This window comes from Scleropages formosus, chromosome 22, assembly GCF_900964775.1.
Source record: "Scleropages formosus chromosome 22, fSclFor1.1, whole genome shotgun sequence".
Lineage (NCBI taxonomy): Eukaryota > Metazoa > Chordata > Actinopteri > Osteoglossiformes > Osteoglossidae > Scleropages > Scleropages formosus.
The window spans coordinates 5,915,474-5,935,000 of record NC_041827.1 but is presented as its reverse complement, the minus strand read 5'-3'; the positions used below and the strand labels follow the sequence as shown (position 1 = coordinate 5,935,000).

The 19,527-nt window shown below is 44.2% G+C and overlaps 2 protein-coding genes across 6 annotated transcripts in view; both read left to right on the top strand.

Annotated features, from left to right (window-relative positions):
* ppp1r3f (protein phosphatase 1, regulatory subunit 3F) overlaps positions 1–2,313 on the top strand; it is a 9,509-nt gene extending 7,196 nt beyond the window's left edge. For 2 of the 3 annotated variants that reach the window (XM_029247643.1, XM_018725357.2), the window contains exon 4: positions 211–2,313. In XM_029247643.1, the coding sequence (XP_029103476.1) occupies positions 211–1,680 (1,470 nt within the window). In that variant the 3' untranslated portion in view covers positions 1,681–2,313. The remainder of the gene's footprint in view (positions 1–210) is intronic. The other variant, XM_029247644.1, reaches the window with a different exon arrangement.
* A 7,129-nt stretch (positions 2,314–9,442) lies between these two features.
* On the top strand, positions 9,443–18,708 carry LOC108918202 (probable G-protein coupled receptor 173). Of its 3 annotated transcripts, none has more exons than XM_018725288.2 (4): positions 9,443–9,701; positions 9,999–10,264; positions 10,443–10,561; positions 15,091–18,708. In XM_018725288.2, the coding sequence occupies exon 4, from the start codon at positions 15,162–15,164 to the stop codon at positions 16,467–16,469; it is 1,308 nt and encodes a 435-aa protein (XP_018580804.1). In that variant the 5' UTR covers positions 9,443–9,701; positions 9,999–10,264; positions 10,443–10,561; positions 15,091–15,161; the 3' UTR covers positions 16,470–18,708. The 3 variants fall into 3 exon arrangements, with proteins under 3 accessions (XP_018580804.1, XP_018580803.1, XP_018580805.1); XM_018725287.2 differs by having other exon boundaries at positions 9,443–9,889; XM_018725289.2 differs by lacking the exons at positions 9,443–9,701; positions 9,999–10,264; positions 10,443–10,561 and adding an exon at positions 14,133–14,768.
* Positions 18,709–19,527: the final 819 nt, after the last annotated feature.

Below are 19,527 nucleotides of genomic sequence, written 5' to 3'. Positions count from 1 at the left end.
GAACCAATATAATCACGTGGGATGTTTTTTTTAAGGGCATGAACAATGTCGAAAATCCAGCATGGGTTCTGAATGGAAAGCATCACTGCTAATAGCTAAAGTATTCCGTTCACTTTCACTCAACTAAAAGTAGGTCTGTTTAGTGTTCGATGTGAATGATTGCTGTCTATCGCTGCTCATCACTACTTTGCCTTTCTCTGTTTTGCACAGATTGTTAATGCTGTCACATTGGGCTGTCAACCTGCAGCCAGTAGTGATCTTGAACCAGAAGACGGTATGACCTCTCCTGATGCTGAGTCCCTAAAGGAGCAGATGCGCTCATTTTCTTTGGCAAAAGAGAGTAAGGATCGGACTGTACTTGAGGCCAGCCAGCCCCTATCAACCCAGCTTCAGGCGGAATCCCACCAGGTACCTGATCTTAGAGAAGACACTGAGGTTCCACCAGGCACCTCCACAGAAGATGATCATGTGGCATCCATGTCAGACCTCTCCTGCTCCAGCTGTGTCGAGCCTTTCACCGGCAGTGTGGATGAGAGTTGCGCGTTTAATATTGTCTACTCTGTACCTGGAAGCTCTTTCCAAGGCGCAGAATTTGTCACTCCAACTAAATCTACCGAGAAGGTGCCTTCAGAACAGCACGCGACCCAACGCCCTTCCCCGGATGTGCTGGAGCCAGATGAGGGAAGCCGAACATTGGACACAGAGAGGGTGACTGGAGAAAGGGATCAAATGTCAACAATGATTCAAGGCGAAGACATCGCCTCTTTCGGTGGTCTGAACTTGTCGGAGACCGAGCTCTTGCGTGCGGCAGATAGCAGCGTTCCGGTCTGGCAGGACAACGAGAGCAACTATCAGGATGCACGGATTTGTCAATCGACATCAGTGCATGAAATGCATGTTCCACTTACCTGCCTTCCCGAAGAACTGGGGAAGACGACCGCGGTGGACGAGCGCTCCGCAACTGGAGAAAAAGGCATCAAGGCAGCAGATGCTAGCAAAAAAGCGGAGAATGTCCAGGCTGCAGCAGAAGGACTCTCTGGCATGGTAACACCCTGCATGTTGGATACTCCAGCTGCCACCCTCTCGGGACCGGGCGACCCAATGTTTCAAAGCCAAGTTGGCCCAGAAATAGTACCTACTTTTAATCCTCTGCTGGCCTCCTTTCCCAAAAGAGACCCGGCCTACGAGATGGATGAGCCCAGCGAAGTTCCTCGTTCCACCAGACCACTTGCTGAGAGTATGAATTTCACCTCCTGTGTCCATCGAGAGGAAATACGCCTTACGCAGTTAGGTGGCACGCTCGAAGCCACAGAATCACCGGGTCTTGCAACCGGTGTGTCGGCGTCATCGGCTGCCGCAGTAAGCGTTACGATGCCGACGACTGACATCGCAATCCAAAGTAAAAATATTTTGGCGGAGGACAGCGAAGCAGTGTTTTCCCCTATCCCCGAGTCGACGGACTCTGCATCTCTTAGTACGGACGGTTTACGAAAGGAGGTGTCACTCGAACGGCAGCGACCCGTCGCGGGCCCCCTCGTGTCCCAGAAGGCCGAGTCTGACGCGGCAGCGGTCCGGGCTCTGATGACGGCCTTCGTCACATTTGCGTTCGTCGTCTGCCTTGCGCTGGTTATTACCGATCCCGGCATCTTCCTCATTTTCGGGCTCTACCTTCTCCTCTAGTCCGCCGGTTCTGCTCCGTTGCCGAGGTTTTCTTTTCCGTCAGTTTCTGCAGGAAGTGCCTTCTTACGTCTGTCTCCGTCAGCCTCTCGGAACACGCACGATCACGCAAATGTCCAGTCTCCTTTCCGTGTGCCAGATTCCGTGATGGAAAAAGCGCGGTATTAACTTGAAGTACGGTTCATAGTGTATCCTCTTTGAAATGACCAAAGTGTAGCTGTCTGCCGCAAGGTTTATGTAACACAGTAACACCAGTAAAGGATATTTACTTTTTAGCTTTCTGATGCACTCAATAAAATTTAATTTGCACTGAGAATTTTGTACGTACGTTTAGAGCGAATAAATGAAAGCGCTGAGCGAAAACGGCCAGTTGTATGTTGTGTATGTTGGATCGAGCAAGATGCGTGCTGCGAAAATGTCGGCATGACACTTGAAACGCGAATGGAGGTCGACCGTTAATAAGCGGTTTCTGAAAGAGCGGTGGAGATGAGACGTAACCCTTCGATCTCGGGGAGGAATCGGATTTAGTGCTCTGCGGATGAACAGTGAAATCATTTTTGATGTTGCTTGGGTGAGTGAAGTTCAGTGGAATTCTCATTTGGTGTGAGAGGTGTTTTTAAAAAAAAAAAAAAACAACCTTAAGCAGACTAACATGTAGTGTAAGAGTTTTTAAACTTTCTCGTGTGACAAAGATCCCATTCTACCCAGCTGATGGTTTCTCAGTGAGAAAATTCAGTGGTTGTTACACAAATTGGTTTACTTTTACGTGTGGTTTTTTTTTTTTTTTTTTAATTGGGTCAAATTGAAAATCTGCTGGTTGTGCACAGCATGGTTATAAGGCTAAAATGTTAAAAAGGAAACTAGACAACTTTATTTTTTTCCATTTCCTTTACACACAAGGCTTCTGAAATACAGTATATCTTTTTTTTCTTTCTTTCAATCTCAGTACATTTGTAAAGTATTTTGTTAATGATACTCTGCATCAGAATGATAACATCGAGTCTGGGGGCGCTTACTGTTGGCTGGGTAGAGGAACCTACTTCTGCAGGCACAAACGCGTATTCGTGTGTTTTTTTGGTGTGTGTATTTGCGTGTCGTCTGGTGTGAAAGATGTTGCCCTGTATATAATGTATGCCAGGTGATTATAGTACAATTAAAATGGAACGAGTTTAACTGCTATTCCAGGAGCTTTATCTTTTTTTATTATCTGTTTGTGTGGCGTGTTGGCAGCACGGTCCTTAAAGGCCGTCACACACAGCAATTTGAAGGTGCTTCCCTACTTTTCAGCCCTGCTTTGCACAACATTCACATCTTTATTAAACGCTGAAATATAATTAAAAAATTTTCCACTGGGAATAATCTTAATACAGTGATACCAATAATACCTTATTGTCACTGGTTGTTTTAGCAGTCAGTGGGCACTGAGTATACGGGCACTTTGTGGTTTATATGGGGGCAGCTGGTGATGCAGTGGTTCGAGTGCTGAACCGCGTTGCAGCGGTGGAGCGGAGAGGGCAGGGAGCTCGCTGACTCGGACCTCGCCGTCTGCCCTCCAACTTAGAGAGGAGGCTGAATATGCATATATGGTGTGTGTCAGGAGAAGGTAGAGGGGCAGCAGGGATGGCTGGTTGTGTGGTGGTTAGAACTGCTGCCTTTGAAACCGAAGGTCACAGGTTCAAATCCCACCTCCAGTTGTAGTACCCTTGAGCAAGATACTTACTCTAATACCGCTCCGGTAAAAGCTACCCAGCTGTATAAATGGGTAAGTAATCGTAAGTACCTCAACATTGTAAGTTGCTCTAGAGAAAAGCTTTGGCTAAATCAACAAATGAGACTTCAGCAGTGGTATGTGTGCTTTCTAATCGGTAAAGTGCGCATAGGAGTTACTCGCAGTACATGGGCTGTTTACTGATGCATATCAGTAGTTCTAAATGCAGCATCAGTTTTTCTTTGTTTCTCTACATTCTCATCACTAGATCTGATCAGCGTGAACAAGGTGTGCGTGTGTGTCTGTATGAGAGAAAAAGAACATTGCGAAGAGTACACAGCGCTTTGTCAATATCAAGGAAACCTGGGACTGATTGATATTTTAGTCAATATGTCATGCTAGTTGGGTGAATCAATAAAAATGTTACAAAGCCTCTGCTTTTGGACTCGTGACAGTTGGATTTGTTTCAGCACACAAGTAGTTCTGCAAGATGCATAGGCTGCCATCCACCCATCCATTATCAATTGCTGCTTGTCCGTTGCAGAGTCTCAGCAGGCCAGAGTCTAGCCCAAAAGCATGGGGCGCAAGGCAGGGTACGCCCTGGGCGGCATGCTAGTCCACGTCTGGGTTGGTAACCTGTAAGGGGCGGCTGGTACCACAGTGGTTAGAAGTGCTGCTTTTGGCCCCAAAGGTTGCAGGTTTGAATCCCACCTCCAGCTATAGTGCCCTTGAGCAAGGTACTTAACCTCCATTGCTCCAGTAAAATTACCCAGCAGTAGAAACGGGTAAGTAATTGTACGACTGTAATATTGTAAGTTGCTTTGGAGAAAAACCTCAGCTAAATGAACAAATGTGAGCTATGTTAAAGTGAAGTCTAGGAGTGTAAAGTCGTTTGATCGTTGTCAGGTTCTTTACCGTAAAGCACTTTGGCAAACTATATACAGTATGTGTAAAATTAACACTAACACAGGTCTTTTAAAATTGTCAGTACTACTTTCAATAGACTGCTTTCCTAGTTATGGATGAATGAATGAAACTTTATTAATCCCAGAGGGAAAATCTGTTTAGTTACAGCATATTCGGTATAATATTTAAACATACTGAAATCCTCCTGCTTAAAATTACACTGACATGCCACGTGAGAATTTTAACAGGAAACAGTTAAAGTTGACAACAACAGTAACTCCTGAAATACAGCCTGTCGTCTTGTGTAGAAGCTGTTTTTAAAACACTATAAAACGATCGTTATAGACTCCACACACAGTGAGCCGCATTCAAACCTGTGGTGAGCTGGTGCCCCAGCGAGGGTGTAACTTCCCTCACACTTTATAATTAGGAAATCAATTATCTGTCTATGTATTTATCTATTTTATCATTATTATTATTATTATTATTATTATTAGAGCACAAGGCAATTCTTGAATAGTACTTAATGTAATCACTCTTGCTTCTTCTAATTCCGCTTTTTCTGAGCTATTTGTAAAGTGTCCTTTCCGACAAAGGGATCACAAAGTCATTCCTAAGGATGCTGTCTTTGAAGAAAAACTCTGTAATTTGACAGGTCAAGTCCTACATTTTCAATTTCTTGTAGCACTTTCATTTTTTGGTACATCATTTTTACACCATCACGAAACATTGCAAAATTTCTGAGAAATGCTTGTAAATGGGCACAAAGCTATGAGATAAATGAGACGCAGAGGAGAAATGCCACACGGTGGGGGGGGTTTCGGCTGCCACTTTCTGTGGCACTTGCATCACCAAGACTAAACTCATATTTTCAATTTAAATTTCTGTTCTTCCAAGGTATTTCATGTATGTGTGAATTATGGGAATTTTAAGGTGAACAATTGCATGACCTTGTAAATCTGAATCCTCATAAAATTATTGTTATACCTAGGAAGCCTGTACAATATAGGAGCCAGTATTTTATTTATGAGACATGCATGTCTAATATGGTGCAAAGGGAGTGACAATTCCAACACATTGCTAGACAATAATCCTATTATTCTCTCTTTTTAAGTCTCTCCCCACACATTAAGAGCTGTCTGGAGAAGAGAGCTGATGTAACTTCTACCCCAGACTGCCAACCAAAACACCTTTGTTTCACTCTCCTACACTACCTGAATCCCCTGTTCCCACAAGTCCATTCCCCAGCTTGTGCCTGGAGCCCAAAATAAAAAGTTGATATTCCCCCAGCCTGAGTTCATTGTCTCATCCTATCCACCAACCTCGAAAAACACACACACACACCATCTGAAGCTGATTGTCCCGAGCAGTGTTGTAGTGAACTGGAGCCTAACCTGGCAACACGGGGCTGGAGGGGGAGGGGACACACCCCAGGCAGGATGCCAGTCCATCGCAAGGCACTTCAAGCAGGACTCGAACCCCAGACCCACCGGAGAGCAGGACCCAGCCAAACCCGCTGTGCTGCCACAACCTCCTCCTTGAAAAACACTACAGTATTATACTTTATATTATAGTATAATCATACTGCTTTTTCCCTCACTCAAATCAGGACTTTTCAATAGCCCTCAGCAAGAAACATGAGGTTTTATCAGTTTTTACTAGTTATTATAGATACAGCTGATTAGGACACTGGCTTTTTGTCATTGCATTTACAGTGTTAGCACTGAAAATAATGGAGACACACAGGTAACTTCATGACGGATAGCCTCGGTGCCTGCCACAGCTCCAGAATCATAGATTCACGTCCATCCCTGTGCTCTCAAAGTGGGCTTCATCCAGATGCTCTGTCCTCCTCCACTTGTTTGAAAGACACGGTGAATTGGTGGCTCTGAAATGCTGGTGAGCGTGACGGTGTCTTATGATGGGCGGAGATCCTTCGTAAGGTGTGCCCCTCATTTTCCCTTGCCCTTCTGAGAGACTGGGATACCTTTCTGGACAGGTGGTTTGTAAAAATAGATGGACAGAGACACATACACTGAGGAATGGTATGAACATTGAGAACCGTTGTTCAGAACAGTATAGTTTGAAGGTTTTCATGTGGCAGTCCTGATGGTACCACTGGCTGACCTTTTCTTAGTTATCGACACATGATTCTCTTTATCGTTACCCAGCATCAATCAAAAGATCTGGAGTTCTTAGGCTTTTTTGTTTAAACTTTTTTTTCAGTGGATTTGTTAGTGGGGGGTGTGGTGACATGGTGGTGTGGCAGGTTCAGCCATCGCCTACTGTGTGGTGGGTCTGGGGTTTGAGCCCTGCTTGGGGTGCCTTGCACCCCGTGTTGCCGGGTTAGGCTCCATTTTGCTGCAACCCCGCTCGGGACAAGTGGTTGTTGACGATGGATGGATTTGTTAGTTAAAGGCCAATAATACTGACATGCGATACTAAAGCACATGATTTAATTATTTGTGACTTCCACACCCAACAGTCTGTGACTCAGCTGTGAGATTGAGAGGTTTTTTTACCAGAGATGAAATCTGAGAGATGACGTGGAATGGAACAAATGCAACAAGCCTCTTGAGTGCCTTCCCCAAAAATTGATCATAAATCAAGGCTAATGTAGTGAAAATTATATGGAATAACAGAATGATAACCTTATTTTATTTATGCAGGAGACTATAGGAATCAAAAAGTCCTCATATAGCCAACTTTGAATTTAAGTGTATTACAGTCTTCTCCACAAGGACTAATGGCTTCAATCAAAATAACCTTGAACTTAACCAAACTCCTTGAAGACGACAGAATTACATTCCATCATGATGGAAAACGAAGTTAAAGTACAAATCAGCACCCAAATTATTTATAGGCAAGTAAAAATAGGTCAGAAATAGATATGATTTAAAAAAAAATGTATTAAAAAAAAAGTATTATTTTTTACAAATCATGGAAATGAAAATTTAAATGTAAGCATTAGCATTCAAAACTTAAAAGACTTTCCTGGTCAACAAGAGGCTAAAATACAAGTATAGCGTTACTACTGGATTTCTATAGCATATTATTATTATTATTATTATTATGTCAATAAACAGCTACAAAATGTTGCAGAGACATAAGTAAGGCCTACTTGCCAATTTTGGTGTAATCACTGACAAAAAAACACAGCTTTACAATGTTCAGCTGTCTAATTTGTCACGGCGGGAGGCCTAGCTGGGCACACCGCGCATCATGGGTCCGAACGAAGCGGGATGACTGTTGAAAGCCAGCCAATTTGCCGACATAACGGGAAAGGTCGTGCATAGTGCTGGAGTCACGGTGTCAAGCTACAGGAGCTGTCACCGTAAGTCTGGGTTGGAGGTCTTCCCTGGAAATCCCTGCCGTCCGCGACGCGCTGTAGCCGATCACCGAGCTGGGGTGTCAAGGGCCTTGTGTTGTTCTACATGCTGTGATCCCACTCTGACATTATACCAGCATATCATAGTAGTATTTGTAATCGATGCATGCTCGTATGTACAGTTGCAGACTTTAGCCCCCAGCTCAGCACCACGGCTAACGTTCCACTCAGCTTGCACTTGAGCCGAATAAATCAGTTCAAGCTTATGCAACATAAATAGTCCAAGGACCAAACCCATGCGTTATGGAAACCGTTTGCTCTGGTTCAATCTGTGGATTAATTCCACCAATAAACTAGAAGGTGAATGCAAGATGACTTATTACATATAAATTTATATTTAAAAATAAATGTTCTTCCTATAGTAAAGTCTGACATGAGTTAAATGTGTTTCGTGAGCAAACTGGAATTTTACATGCGCTCTAAAAATGTGAAAACACACGTGTTTCACATATCAGGGTGTTTTGTTGCTTTTTTCGCACCCTCGTGCACTTTGTAGCTTATCTAACGCAGAGTCGAGTGCGGCCATCTGTTGCTGCGGCTTCCAGCGGTTCGACAGCTGTTGACGTGGGAATGGAGCCACGGGGCCGAGAATCCCGTCGGCTCCGGACAAAACGGTTCACCTGTAACTTGCAGCGAGGCTGGGCCGAGCGCCTGGGGGCTAGAACAAGTCGTTGGTCTCGGTGGCATCTGAGCATATTTATTTTTCTTACTGACACTGCAGGACTTGCGTGTGTGTGAGCACCGTCTGTAGTCGCTAATAAGGAAGGTCATAAAAATGTCAGGATTTATATAGCATGAGTAGGCATGGATTAATACTTATATTAGTATTAATAACTGCATTACCCTTCATTAATTATACTTTCTCACGTGCAAAATGGACACATTATTCTTAAAACAGAGACGGCTGGTAGTGTAGCGCTTAGAGCTGCTACCTTTGGATCCAAAGGTTGTAGGTTTGAATCCCAACTCCAGCTATAGTGGCCTTGAGCAAGGTACTTACCCTAAATTACTCCAGCAAAAATTACCCAGTTGTATAAATGGATAAATAACTGTAACCTTAACACTGTAAGATGCTTTGGAGAGAAGTATCAGCTAAATGAATAAACGTAACAAAAAAAAAAATCTGTGTTGGTATACTTATAAAAAGAAACACCATGTTCTGTCATGAGGCTGGAGAGATTTTGTCTAATTGATTGTTTGGTTGACCTGTTCATTGTGAGATAATTAAGCGTGTTTAAAAGAGACAAATAAATAATCAAAAACACCCACAACTGGCATCATACAGCCCTCATTGCTGTGAATAAGTTCTGTGGGTAACCAGTAATGACAAATGACGCCTGCATTGTTTTAATGTATTAACCAAAATGTACAGAAAAGTGTTTCTAGGCGGATTATTGTAAAAGAACATTTAAGATGTTAATATAATAGAGTATTTTACAGTGTTGTGCAATTATTTCTAATCCACCAGCAGCAGTCTCTCAGTGCTCCAGAAAAAAAGAGCCACAACTGGGCCTTTATGCTTCCACCATCTTACTGAAAGCTATTACAAGTTACTTTCCCATCAGCAACATAACCGACACATTATTTCAAACGGGCTATTTTTTTCGACACGTTCGTTTTGTTGAAATCTCGTTTTCTGCTCCGTATCCCAGGCCAGGGAGCTGTGGGGAAAATCCCAATCCGAACGAAGCCGATCCAGGCCGACTCTTAACGCGGACCGCCGCCGCTGTTTCCAACCGACAAGTGCAAAGAGATATTTCATTTTCATTAGTTGTTATTTTCCTTACAAATCGCAAACTCGTGCAGCGGACTGAACGTTTTGTAGCATTTCCATCTGACTCTCCGTTCCAATGGCCTCTTTTTCGTCCGGGTTTAGCCATAGAAAAGGCGTGTGCTGTTGTTGAAATATCTTCACATGATGATGATGATGATGAGGAACGAACGACTGCGAACACAAGCGAAGCGAAGGATGCGATATTATAAATTATATTAAGCGAATCGACCGTTTTGTGAACATAAATGGTCTGTGGATTACCGAACGATAAAAATGCACGATGCGCTATTTATACGCGCTAAGAGTGCGCACGAAAACCTGGATTTGGTGCCATATTTGGGCTAATTTGTTGTTTTTGTATTGTTCGGATCACGCACATCAATTTTAATTTTTATACTAGTATTCCCGCTGCATTTTTTCCCGAAGAGCTCCCGAGGTGCTGTGATTCCCGCCTAAGATGCACACATGGAAACAAAGGTTTAAATATTAATGTTGCTCGCAGCCGTTTTTATCATGTAGTAGTAGCCAGCTGTGCCTTTTTTCAGGTTGGACCCGAGCGCTGAACCTCTGAGAGCTTTTATGGAAACGCCGAAGACATGAGATGCGGTCGAAAAAAGAGGAAACGCGGCTCATTTCGATGTGACATGTTTGTACTTGGTAAAAAATCCTGTGTTAAGGCGCACGGAGAGCTTCGATGGAAAGAGCCGCAACTGGCACCACCGGCGACAGAGCTGTCATTGCTGTAAAAATCGGACCTTTTCCTCCTGGAGGTTCCGTTTTAGCGCTTGGACGCAATAATACCTCGAATAAGGTGAGACACTTGACGTCCTGTGCGAACTAAACGGTGTCCTTTATTATTATTATTATTATTATTATCCAGTACTAGTATAATAACGCAAATGTTATAATAATAATTTGCACCACTGCGCCAGAAACCTCCCGTTAGGCGACACGTATAAGTTTGCCGACGCTATTTTGTCGTTTTGAAGGAAGAATATAGGTGACTTTTCCGCTCGAGCAATTCCGATGAAGTGGGAAAAAAGGCAGTGAAAGGGCCCGCGGGACGTGAATTCGCCACCTTTGTCTGGACACGCAGCGCGCAAACCAGGTGAGAAGCGCCTGAACGTTTCCGTGACATTTTTTTTTTTTTTTTTTTTTGCGTCCTGTTAACGCGCGCGTGGGCCTTCCACTCCACTCCACCTGTCACTTTCACGTGCGGCCCGTCCCGCGTCATGATTTTACCGCTCATGTCCAACGCGAATCGTTCTGACGAGTCCATTCCCCCCCCCCTCCGAATTTCATTCTGTCTTTGTTCAATGATCCGCCGGCCCACTTTTTACTCATTTTTTTTTTTCTTCAATTCCTTCTGCTGAAAGCGGAAAAAAATCTCTGCCTGTTCACTAGGCACGATTTCACCGCAATGATGGTGTAAAATGCCAGTGCTCGAGAAATCAATGCGGTATTTTATTATGGGCATCGCCGAATGACACCTCTTTTGTGGCCGCAGCCATAATAATATTAATAAGTGTGTGCGTGCGTGTACAGTAGGACGGTGAAGCGGAGATGCGCTATAATAATTCGGGGCACGACGACAGTAGATGGCGGATCCGCCTCTAAAATCACGATCATCATGTATTTCTGCTGTTATTATTCTCCGAGTCCCAAGCAGTTGCAGTGCTTCTTTATTCGAACGGCTGCATTTGTATTCTGATCTCGTCCTAATTGCATTTGGCCGCTTGTGGAAGGAAGGCAGATGATATGATTCAGACTTTGGTTGGTGAATTCCGCGTCGCCGCCTCCCACTCGCTCGACGACGGCGGGACTCCGCTCTTGCTGTTGCTACCCGGCCATTTACCACGAATGGCCCATCCTCTTCACCTCCACGGCGACCCAGAGCCCCCTAGTTGTAAAGAAAAAAAAGAAAAGAAGATGGGGAAAAAAGAAAAAAACCAAAAACAAAAACGACAGCAGCAGATCCTGCCTACATTCATGTCCAGCATTTTCCTCCTCCTGCACCTTTTCTGTTGGAGGCAAACATGACATGAGTCCAACTCCCATAAATACATGTCTGTCGCGTGACATGGAATATGCCCACTCATCAGTCTTCTAATCCCACTCATATTTATCCTAAATAGTCTGCTTTTCCTGCATCTCCTCCAGTTCCGCTTTTCCGCCCTTTCCTCACCATTTTCCATTGGGGCTTTTTTTTTCCTTTTTTTTTTTTTTTTTTTTTTAATTCCAAGGCCAATGAGAATGACATGAACTTTATTCTACACCTTGGAGTTGTGTGCTATAAAACTGAGAAATGAAAGCATGTCTTCTTGGCAGTCTCGTCAGATTTTGCTTTCGGATGCCCTCTGAATTAAGGATTCCTCCTGTATTTATCTTCGGGAGCCGCCTGCATATTAAACATGAGCTTTACAACGGTTTTTAGCCGAAGGACTGAAACCCTCGGCTCGAATAATCTACACGTACGCGCAGTTGTTCAGCTGGATGTTATTTTTCCATCTCCATTAAAAAACCTACGATACGTAATCATTGTGTTCATGTCCACAATGTGTTTTGTAATCTGTTAATTGCTTATTTGTTTTCGTACATTTACTTCAAAATGTTTACAGAAAATGTTTTATGATTATATATAATATTTGCTGAGCTTATACATAAAATGATTAAAAACATGTTTATTCAGGTTTCAGAACGTAATTTTGCATGTATTAGTTTCCATTTTGGACATTATAATGAAGTTAAAGTCAGATAAAATGTTTTATGTGATCTGCTAATTCTTTCTCAACATTTATCTGCTGTTTATCACAGGACACAGAATTGTGCCTTTTGGATGTACACCATAGACTTTTCATACATTTTGCAGTTATTCATACACATATATTCCTGAAGGGTGTCTTCTCCCAGATAAGCAGTTTGAAAAAATGATGTAGAGGCCTAAATCTGCCTTCTGAAGCACAAACTGATCAACAGCTTCAAATGAAACAAAGCACCTGTCGTGCATTTGAATGTTTTCGTCCAACACAGCAGCGCATCTTCGGTTCGGACAGCTGTAGGTCAAGTGTGTGAAAGCCTGAAAGTGTTTCTAACTCATATTCTCAACAATCACAACTGGGGTATGTTTGGCAAAAATTACGATCATTGCAGCCTGCTGAACTAAAGACATAATATTCTGCCTAATAGAATTAATCACATTGTTTGATTAGTTTAGTAGCCATCAGTACATGTTTGTATGTTTGAGAACACTGATTAGTAATTTTCTCATGAGACAAGTGTTCACTAACAGATGTCTTTGTATGGTAATGAAAATGGATTTGAATACTAAGGTAATTTATACTAATGTAAATTACAGTTACACCACAACCCTGACAAGGGCAAGTGGAACACCCAGCGGAGACCCAGACAAACGCAGAGAGAACATACATACATACTGCCTACATATTGAGCTGGGATCACATTTACATCTCATCGCACAGCTCAGAAGCTGTGAGGCACCTGCACCACTTGCTGCAATACCGTGCCACACATAAACATTTTTAAAAAATCACTTAAATATGAATTTTAAGCATTTAAAACACATGCTTCTTTTACGGAGTATTTGTGCCAACTAGCACGGTAAATTTGAAAATTGTACCATGCAGCATCATGTACGACAAATGCAATTTTGTGATTATGACTGTGCAATGCCTTTGATTTACTTATAAGTATCTTTCGCAGATCCCAGTGTTTAATTAGCATGTGGAAGTGTTTTTAAAAAAAGTGTTTATTGCTGTTTATCCCTCAGAGGATCAGCACAGTTTATATGCTGACAGCATTTCTCATTGAACAAGGGAACATAATTCTAAATTCATTCTTAAACACTGTGTAGAAATTGTGAATCTCACCTAAGCTCCACACAAGAGAAAGCGGAAAGCTTAATTAATAGCTTTAATTAAACAGTCCATTTTATTATGAGTTTTGCTGTCATTAGTCGTCAGAACCCATTGTGTTTGTAGGTGTGACTCTTTTGAAATACAGCCAAAAGTAAGCTTGCAACAGCAAAATCAAGAAAGTTGAAATTACAGCAAAAGTGTCGGCTAAGCTGCTGTGCTTGAACATCACAAGGTAGTGCCGTGTGTGTTCAAAAAAGAAATTGAGTGTACGGGGGTCCCGATTTACGATGGTTCGACTTGTGATTTTTTGGACATTACGATAGTGAGCTGCCGATAGACATTCAGTAGAAATCGTACTTCGAATTTTGAATTTTGATTTTTTTTTCCTGGGCAAGCAATATGCATTGCGATACTCTCTCGTGATGCTGGGCAGTGGCAGCGATCCGCATCTCCCAGTCTGTCACGCAGAGGTGTGTATTAAGTGTATTAAATGCATTTTCGACTTACGATGGGTTTCAGCCTGTGCCTGCTCTCTGGTGGGTCTGGGGTTCAAATCCTGCTTGGGGTGCCTTGCAATGGACTGGTGTCCCGTCCTGGGTGTGTCCCCTCCCCCTCCAGCTCTATGCCCTGTGTTCCCATGTTAGGCTCCAGTTCATCGTGACCCTGCTCAGGATAAGTGGTTTCAGTCAGTGTGGGTGTGTGATGGATTTCGGGGAACGTGACCCCATTGTAAATCAGGGACCACCCGTATACTCATACAGCACATTTAAATGTATCAGACTTTGCAGCTACAGTTCTGATTTTTCAAACTTTAGGACAGGTTATTATTAAAAAAAATATGCAATATGGGCAATTCACTCTATTAGATTTTTTTTGCAAAAAATGATTTTTCTTTGTCCTCTCCGTTAGTGTCACATCTCTCTCCGTAGTCCAGTAGTGACAGTAACTGGTGGCTGCAATTACTGCAACGGAAGTGCAGCAGCATGGCAGTGCCACAACACAAGGGCCATGCTACTGTTTCCTGCTGGCCCCCCAAACACGTTCACCCTCTCCATTCTCCAGCTACACACACACGCACACACGCACACACACACACACACAAGGCTCCTTCAAGGGTGAATCGGTGGTCAAGGTGGATGGAGATCCTGCCGTATCCAGCTTTGAGCTCCTCAAACTCTCCCCAACCATCAGCTTTGAATCCATTCCTCTAGCCTCACTGCTCCGTTTCAAGGGCGTCCCAAATTTGTCACATCAATTTTCCAACCGTCCCCTACATGTACCGCTCTATATTGATACCTGTTATCTCCTCACATACACGTGTACGTTCTCCGAGACACCTGTCTTCATCCGTACAGAAACACGTCAAAAAAGATTGTCGCTTAGCCACGGGAAGGGTAACAAGACTCCTGCGAAGGAAGTAAAGCTAAATACCAGAAAGCGGTAAGGCTTTCCAAAGGCTTAAAAGTATTTCTCTTCTTTTTCTTCTCTTGTCCTTATAATATTTAATTAACGAGGAAAAAGCAGCAAACATTTTATAGAGTGTTGAGGGTCCTCTTTCACACATTTCTTTACAGTCATGAATATTATAAAACCACCATGCTTCAAAGTCGGTCTGAGGCAGGACCATTCTTTTACATCATTCACTTCATTTTACCCCTTTTAAACACTGCATGCAAGTATGGAGCTTGGTTGTCGCTAGAATCTGGCTGTTAGTTGTTGTGCCTGAACAAGGAAACGACCTCAATGATGTTTATGTTTACAGAGGTGGTGGAAGGAAGAGGCGACGGTAAAGTGTCTCCCGAAAAGAACGAGGGATTTGCGAAAAATGGGGCGATGCAAAATGAGGTTCCCCAGTTCCTTGTGAGTGAAGGAAGAGAGGCAGCCACGAGGACGTCCAAGAGAGCAGTCCAAGGAGGAGGAGGAGGAGGAGGAAAGGGGGAGTGGCAGTCCCTCACGGTAGGGAACTGCAGCAAAGAAGGGATGGCCAGCGGAAACGAGAGCAGCAATGGCCCTGGCAGCCCGCTGGCGGCTATGGCAGGGACAGGAGGAATGGTGGGTGGGGGCTGGTCCTCAGCCGTTTCTACCTACGTCAAGCTGGTTCTCCTGGGTTTGATCATCTGCGTCAGCCTCGTGGGCAACCTGGTGGTCTCCTTGCTCGTCCTGCGCGATCGGGGCCTGCACAAAGCCCCATACTATTTCCTCCTGGATCTCTGTTTGGCAGACACCATCCGATCAGCTGTCTGTTTCCCATTCGTCCTGGTGTCCATCAAGAATGGCTCCGCCTGGACGTACAGCGTGCTGAGCTGCAAGGTGGTGGCCTTCATGGCTGTGCTGTTTTGCTTCCATGCTGCCTTCATGCTCTTCTGCATCAGCGTTACCCGCTATATGGCCATTGCCCACCACCGCTTTTACTCCAAGCGCATGACCTTTTGGACTTGTGTGGCGGTGGTGTGCATGGTCTGGACGCTGTCGGTGGCGATGGCATTTCCACCTGTTTTTGATGTAGGTACCTACAAGTTCATCCGTGAGGAGGACCAGTGTATCTTTGAGCACCGCTACTTCAAGGCCAATGATACGCTGGGATTCATGCTGATGTTGGCTGTGCTGATCCTGGCCACTCACGTAGTCTACATGAAGCTCCTGTTCTTTGAGTACAAGCACCGCAAGATGAAGCCTGTTCAAATGGTGCCAGCCATCAGCCAGAATTGGACCTTCCATGGGCCTGGCGCCACGGGCCAGGCAGCCGCCAATTGGATTGCAGGATTTGGCCGGGGTCCCATGCCTCCCACTCTGCTAGGTATCCGGCAGAACTTGCATAACCAGAACCGGCGCTTGTTGGGTATGGAGGAGTTCAAGGTGGAGAAGCGGCTGGGGAGGATGTTCTATGTCATCACGCTTTTTTTCCTTGTACTGTGGTCACCTTACATCGTGGCCTGCTACTGGCGTGTGTTCGTGAAGGCCTGCACCATCCCACATCGGTACCTCTCCACCACCGTCTGGATGAGCTTCGCTCAGGCCGGGGTCAATCCCATCATATGTTTCTTCCTCAACAAGGACTTGAAGAAGGGGCTGCTGGCTCACTTGCCTCCCTGCTGTAGGACTACACCTCAACTGCCCCGTGAGCCTTACTGTGTCATATGATAATGACGAGCGGCATTTAGAAAGGGGGACTCGTGCATTTAGAGTTTTTCTGTGTGGGGTGGGGTGCGGTGGAAATGAAGAACCATTAAATGTGTTGTGGCCTTTCATTCAGTGCAAGATGCTTTAATGTGCAAGGTTTGTAAGATCTTCATAGTGAAGAGCAGGGCAGTGATGTTTGCATTGACTCTCTTATCCCATGTATAGTGATGGTTCGTTTCTCCAGGGTAAAATGTAGGTAGGTACTATAATGCCCTGATCCAAGTACAAGGCCAAATTAAATAAATCGTACAGATATAGGGATACATATGAAAGCAGCATAGCCATCCAGTTGTTGAACACCAAATTACTTCCCTACTGTTAACATATTATTTTCTGCAGAATGTACTGTTAAAAAAAAAGACACTTTTTATGTGTGAGAATACGCCGCATATGCTGGCGGTGCATACAAACACTATGAAAGGTATTTTGTTTTATATTTGGAGGGAGTAATCAACTTGCCATATAATGCGCGAATGCTGTTTCTCTTGACTGGGATCGGTTTAAGGACAAGAAAATGACATTTTTATACCGTTTCTGAGCAAACAATATTAGAAATACCAACAGATTATGGTAAAAACACACTGGCAACGACACTAATGGATGTGACGCTGACTGAAATGGTAAAAATAGGAGTAGTCCTAATATCGAACGGTCCGTCTCTTTTGACAGCACGCACTGCAGCTTCGGAGACGGGCCAGGTGTGCAGAAAACTGAAATACTGTGACAAATGCGGACCCTCGTGCTACGCACTTGCGCTCATACGGGGAACCCGCTGAGTCTGGAGAGCTGGGAGTTTTGTAACTTCACAGCGATGGACGAGTATATTTACGTAAATGCAAGATATTTTTAAACGCAACTATTCACTTCTTACAGTGAACATTTACGAAGTTCTCGTGGTTGATGCCGTACTTTTGGACTCATTCTAAATCTGTCAAAGTAATTTGACAACCAAAGATAATAGCAGATACGATGGAGGCAAAAACCATACAATGAGAAGTGTCAAACTGATCATACTGTCATCTTTGTATCTAGTCCCTCTGTAATGTAAAAACACACTCTTCCTGAAAAAAGTCCAGATTCATTTACACCTGAAATTCAGTGTTCGCATGTAAAAAAAATCAAGGTCACTTTTTTGAAAAATACAAATGGAAAGAGCAGTTTTCCGGGTGTCGTAAAACAAAATCTACTTGAATAATCATCAGATAGACTCATGGGTAATCCATTTTTGCAAGGGTGCAAAGTGCAAAAGCGTCTCAGGTCAACTTTTCCACATATCAAATACAAGTCACTTTCATTTCCGTGAAACTGTTCGGAGCGGACTCCGAAAGGGGGGACGTGGACAAAGCGGCAGAAAACGCAGGGGACGTTAGAATTCTGAGTCGACTGAACTGCTGGTGGTGAATTGTTCCAGTTGTGGGCTTATTGGAAGTTTCGCCTTGCGTGGCCATAATTGATGTGATTTGTGGGTGTAACCCAGGTGAGATAATGCGTTACAGGTATTGCGTGGTGGACACTGCTGCACGGCACTGCATCCAAAGTGCACCTTAAGAAAAAGGCTGAACGCTGACTCTCCCTCTCGTCCGGTTATTCGGAGTTAGCTGGGATGAATCGTCCACCACCGCGTGCATTTCCAGTTGCCCGGTTCTGCCATAAGATTTGGGGGCCGCATTTGAGGTGATAACGGACTTTGGAGGAAAGAGTGCGATGCAGCGAACCTAAGTTTTACAGCAGGCCTGGATGAGCTGTAGTTAAAAGCACCGTAAAGGGGGCAACGGAAGAGTTCCCTAAAGGAAAATCAAGATATTCGCCAAGAGATGACCGAAAAATGTCATCCGTAGACTCTGTTGCTAAATTGTTAATAATCTGCGCTATCATTTGATGTGACAGAATGTGCTGGGGGAAAACGTTCACGTTTGACGTCTGACGAAAACATTTGTAATCAGGTTATTTCAGATTTTGCCGAAGAGCTTCTCGGCAATTTAACAGATAAGGAGCAATCTAATAGAACCGGCTCCTGTTTCCACAAGTCCACAGAAACGGACATGGTCCGAGGAAATATAACCGCTGTTCGAAGAAAGTTACATTAGGAGCAGGTCTTACGTCGTCTCCGTTTTCAAAACAGCGTAAAGAAAGGTTAGGTCATATTTTACACACACACGTCCCGAGCGGGGTCGCGGCGAGCCAAAGCCTAACCCGGCAACACAGGGTGCAGGGCTGGAGGGGAAGAAGACACACCCAGGGCGGGACGCCAGTCCATCACAAGGCACCCCAAGCGGGACTCGAACCCCAGACCCGACAGAGAGCGGGACCTGGCCAAACCCCTCTGTGACACCGCGCTCCCTATTTTACACACAATTTGCTTAATTACGAATCAACTTTTTAAACTTAATGCACATGAATATTGAGAATGAAAAGGCACCAAGATTGTAAATTCTAATATCGAATGTTATGAAGCAGTGTAAAATCTGCTGTATCTGTAAGGTAAAGGCCCTGTCTTAGGCTTTCTTCTCTCCACTTTCCTCCCGAAATTAATGTGAACAAAAAGCAGAAAGTTGATACAGACGATCGATTGTTTGCGTTGGCCTTTCGCTGTCGGTTAAGGGAGGGAGCACTTACGCCGAAGACCGCTTAAGGGATTTGTCAGCTGTTTGGCCCTTGGTGCCGCTTCAGGAAAGCTGACGAGGAAAAGGGAAACAATTAGAGCGCTGTGGGGATAACGACTCGTGGAGCACAGCTTCTTCATTACTCCACCTTTCAGGTGTTTGATTTCACGAAGAGAAAGAAACTCGCGCGGGATGACACAAAGCCGAGAAACGTTTTGCCGAATTGCGTCGGAAGAAGCGTTGGGACGTTGCACAAGGAAAAGAAAAGAGAAGACTAGAGAAAGGCCAACTTCTGGATTTGAGCAGAACATTGAAACTTTTTTCATTTTTCTTTCCATGGGGCAAATGAGGGTGGATGTTGTGTCAGTGACGGAACTATGTGTTGGCTTGTGAAAATAAGGTTTGTAGATTGATTT

Coding starts and splice junctions, on each gene's coding strand:
- LOC108918202 (XM_018725288.2), top strand. CDS start 15,162: ATGCAAAATGAGGTTCCCCAGTTCCTTGTGAGTGAAGGAAGAGAGGCA.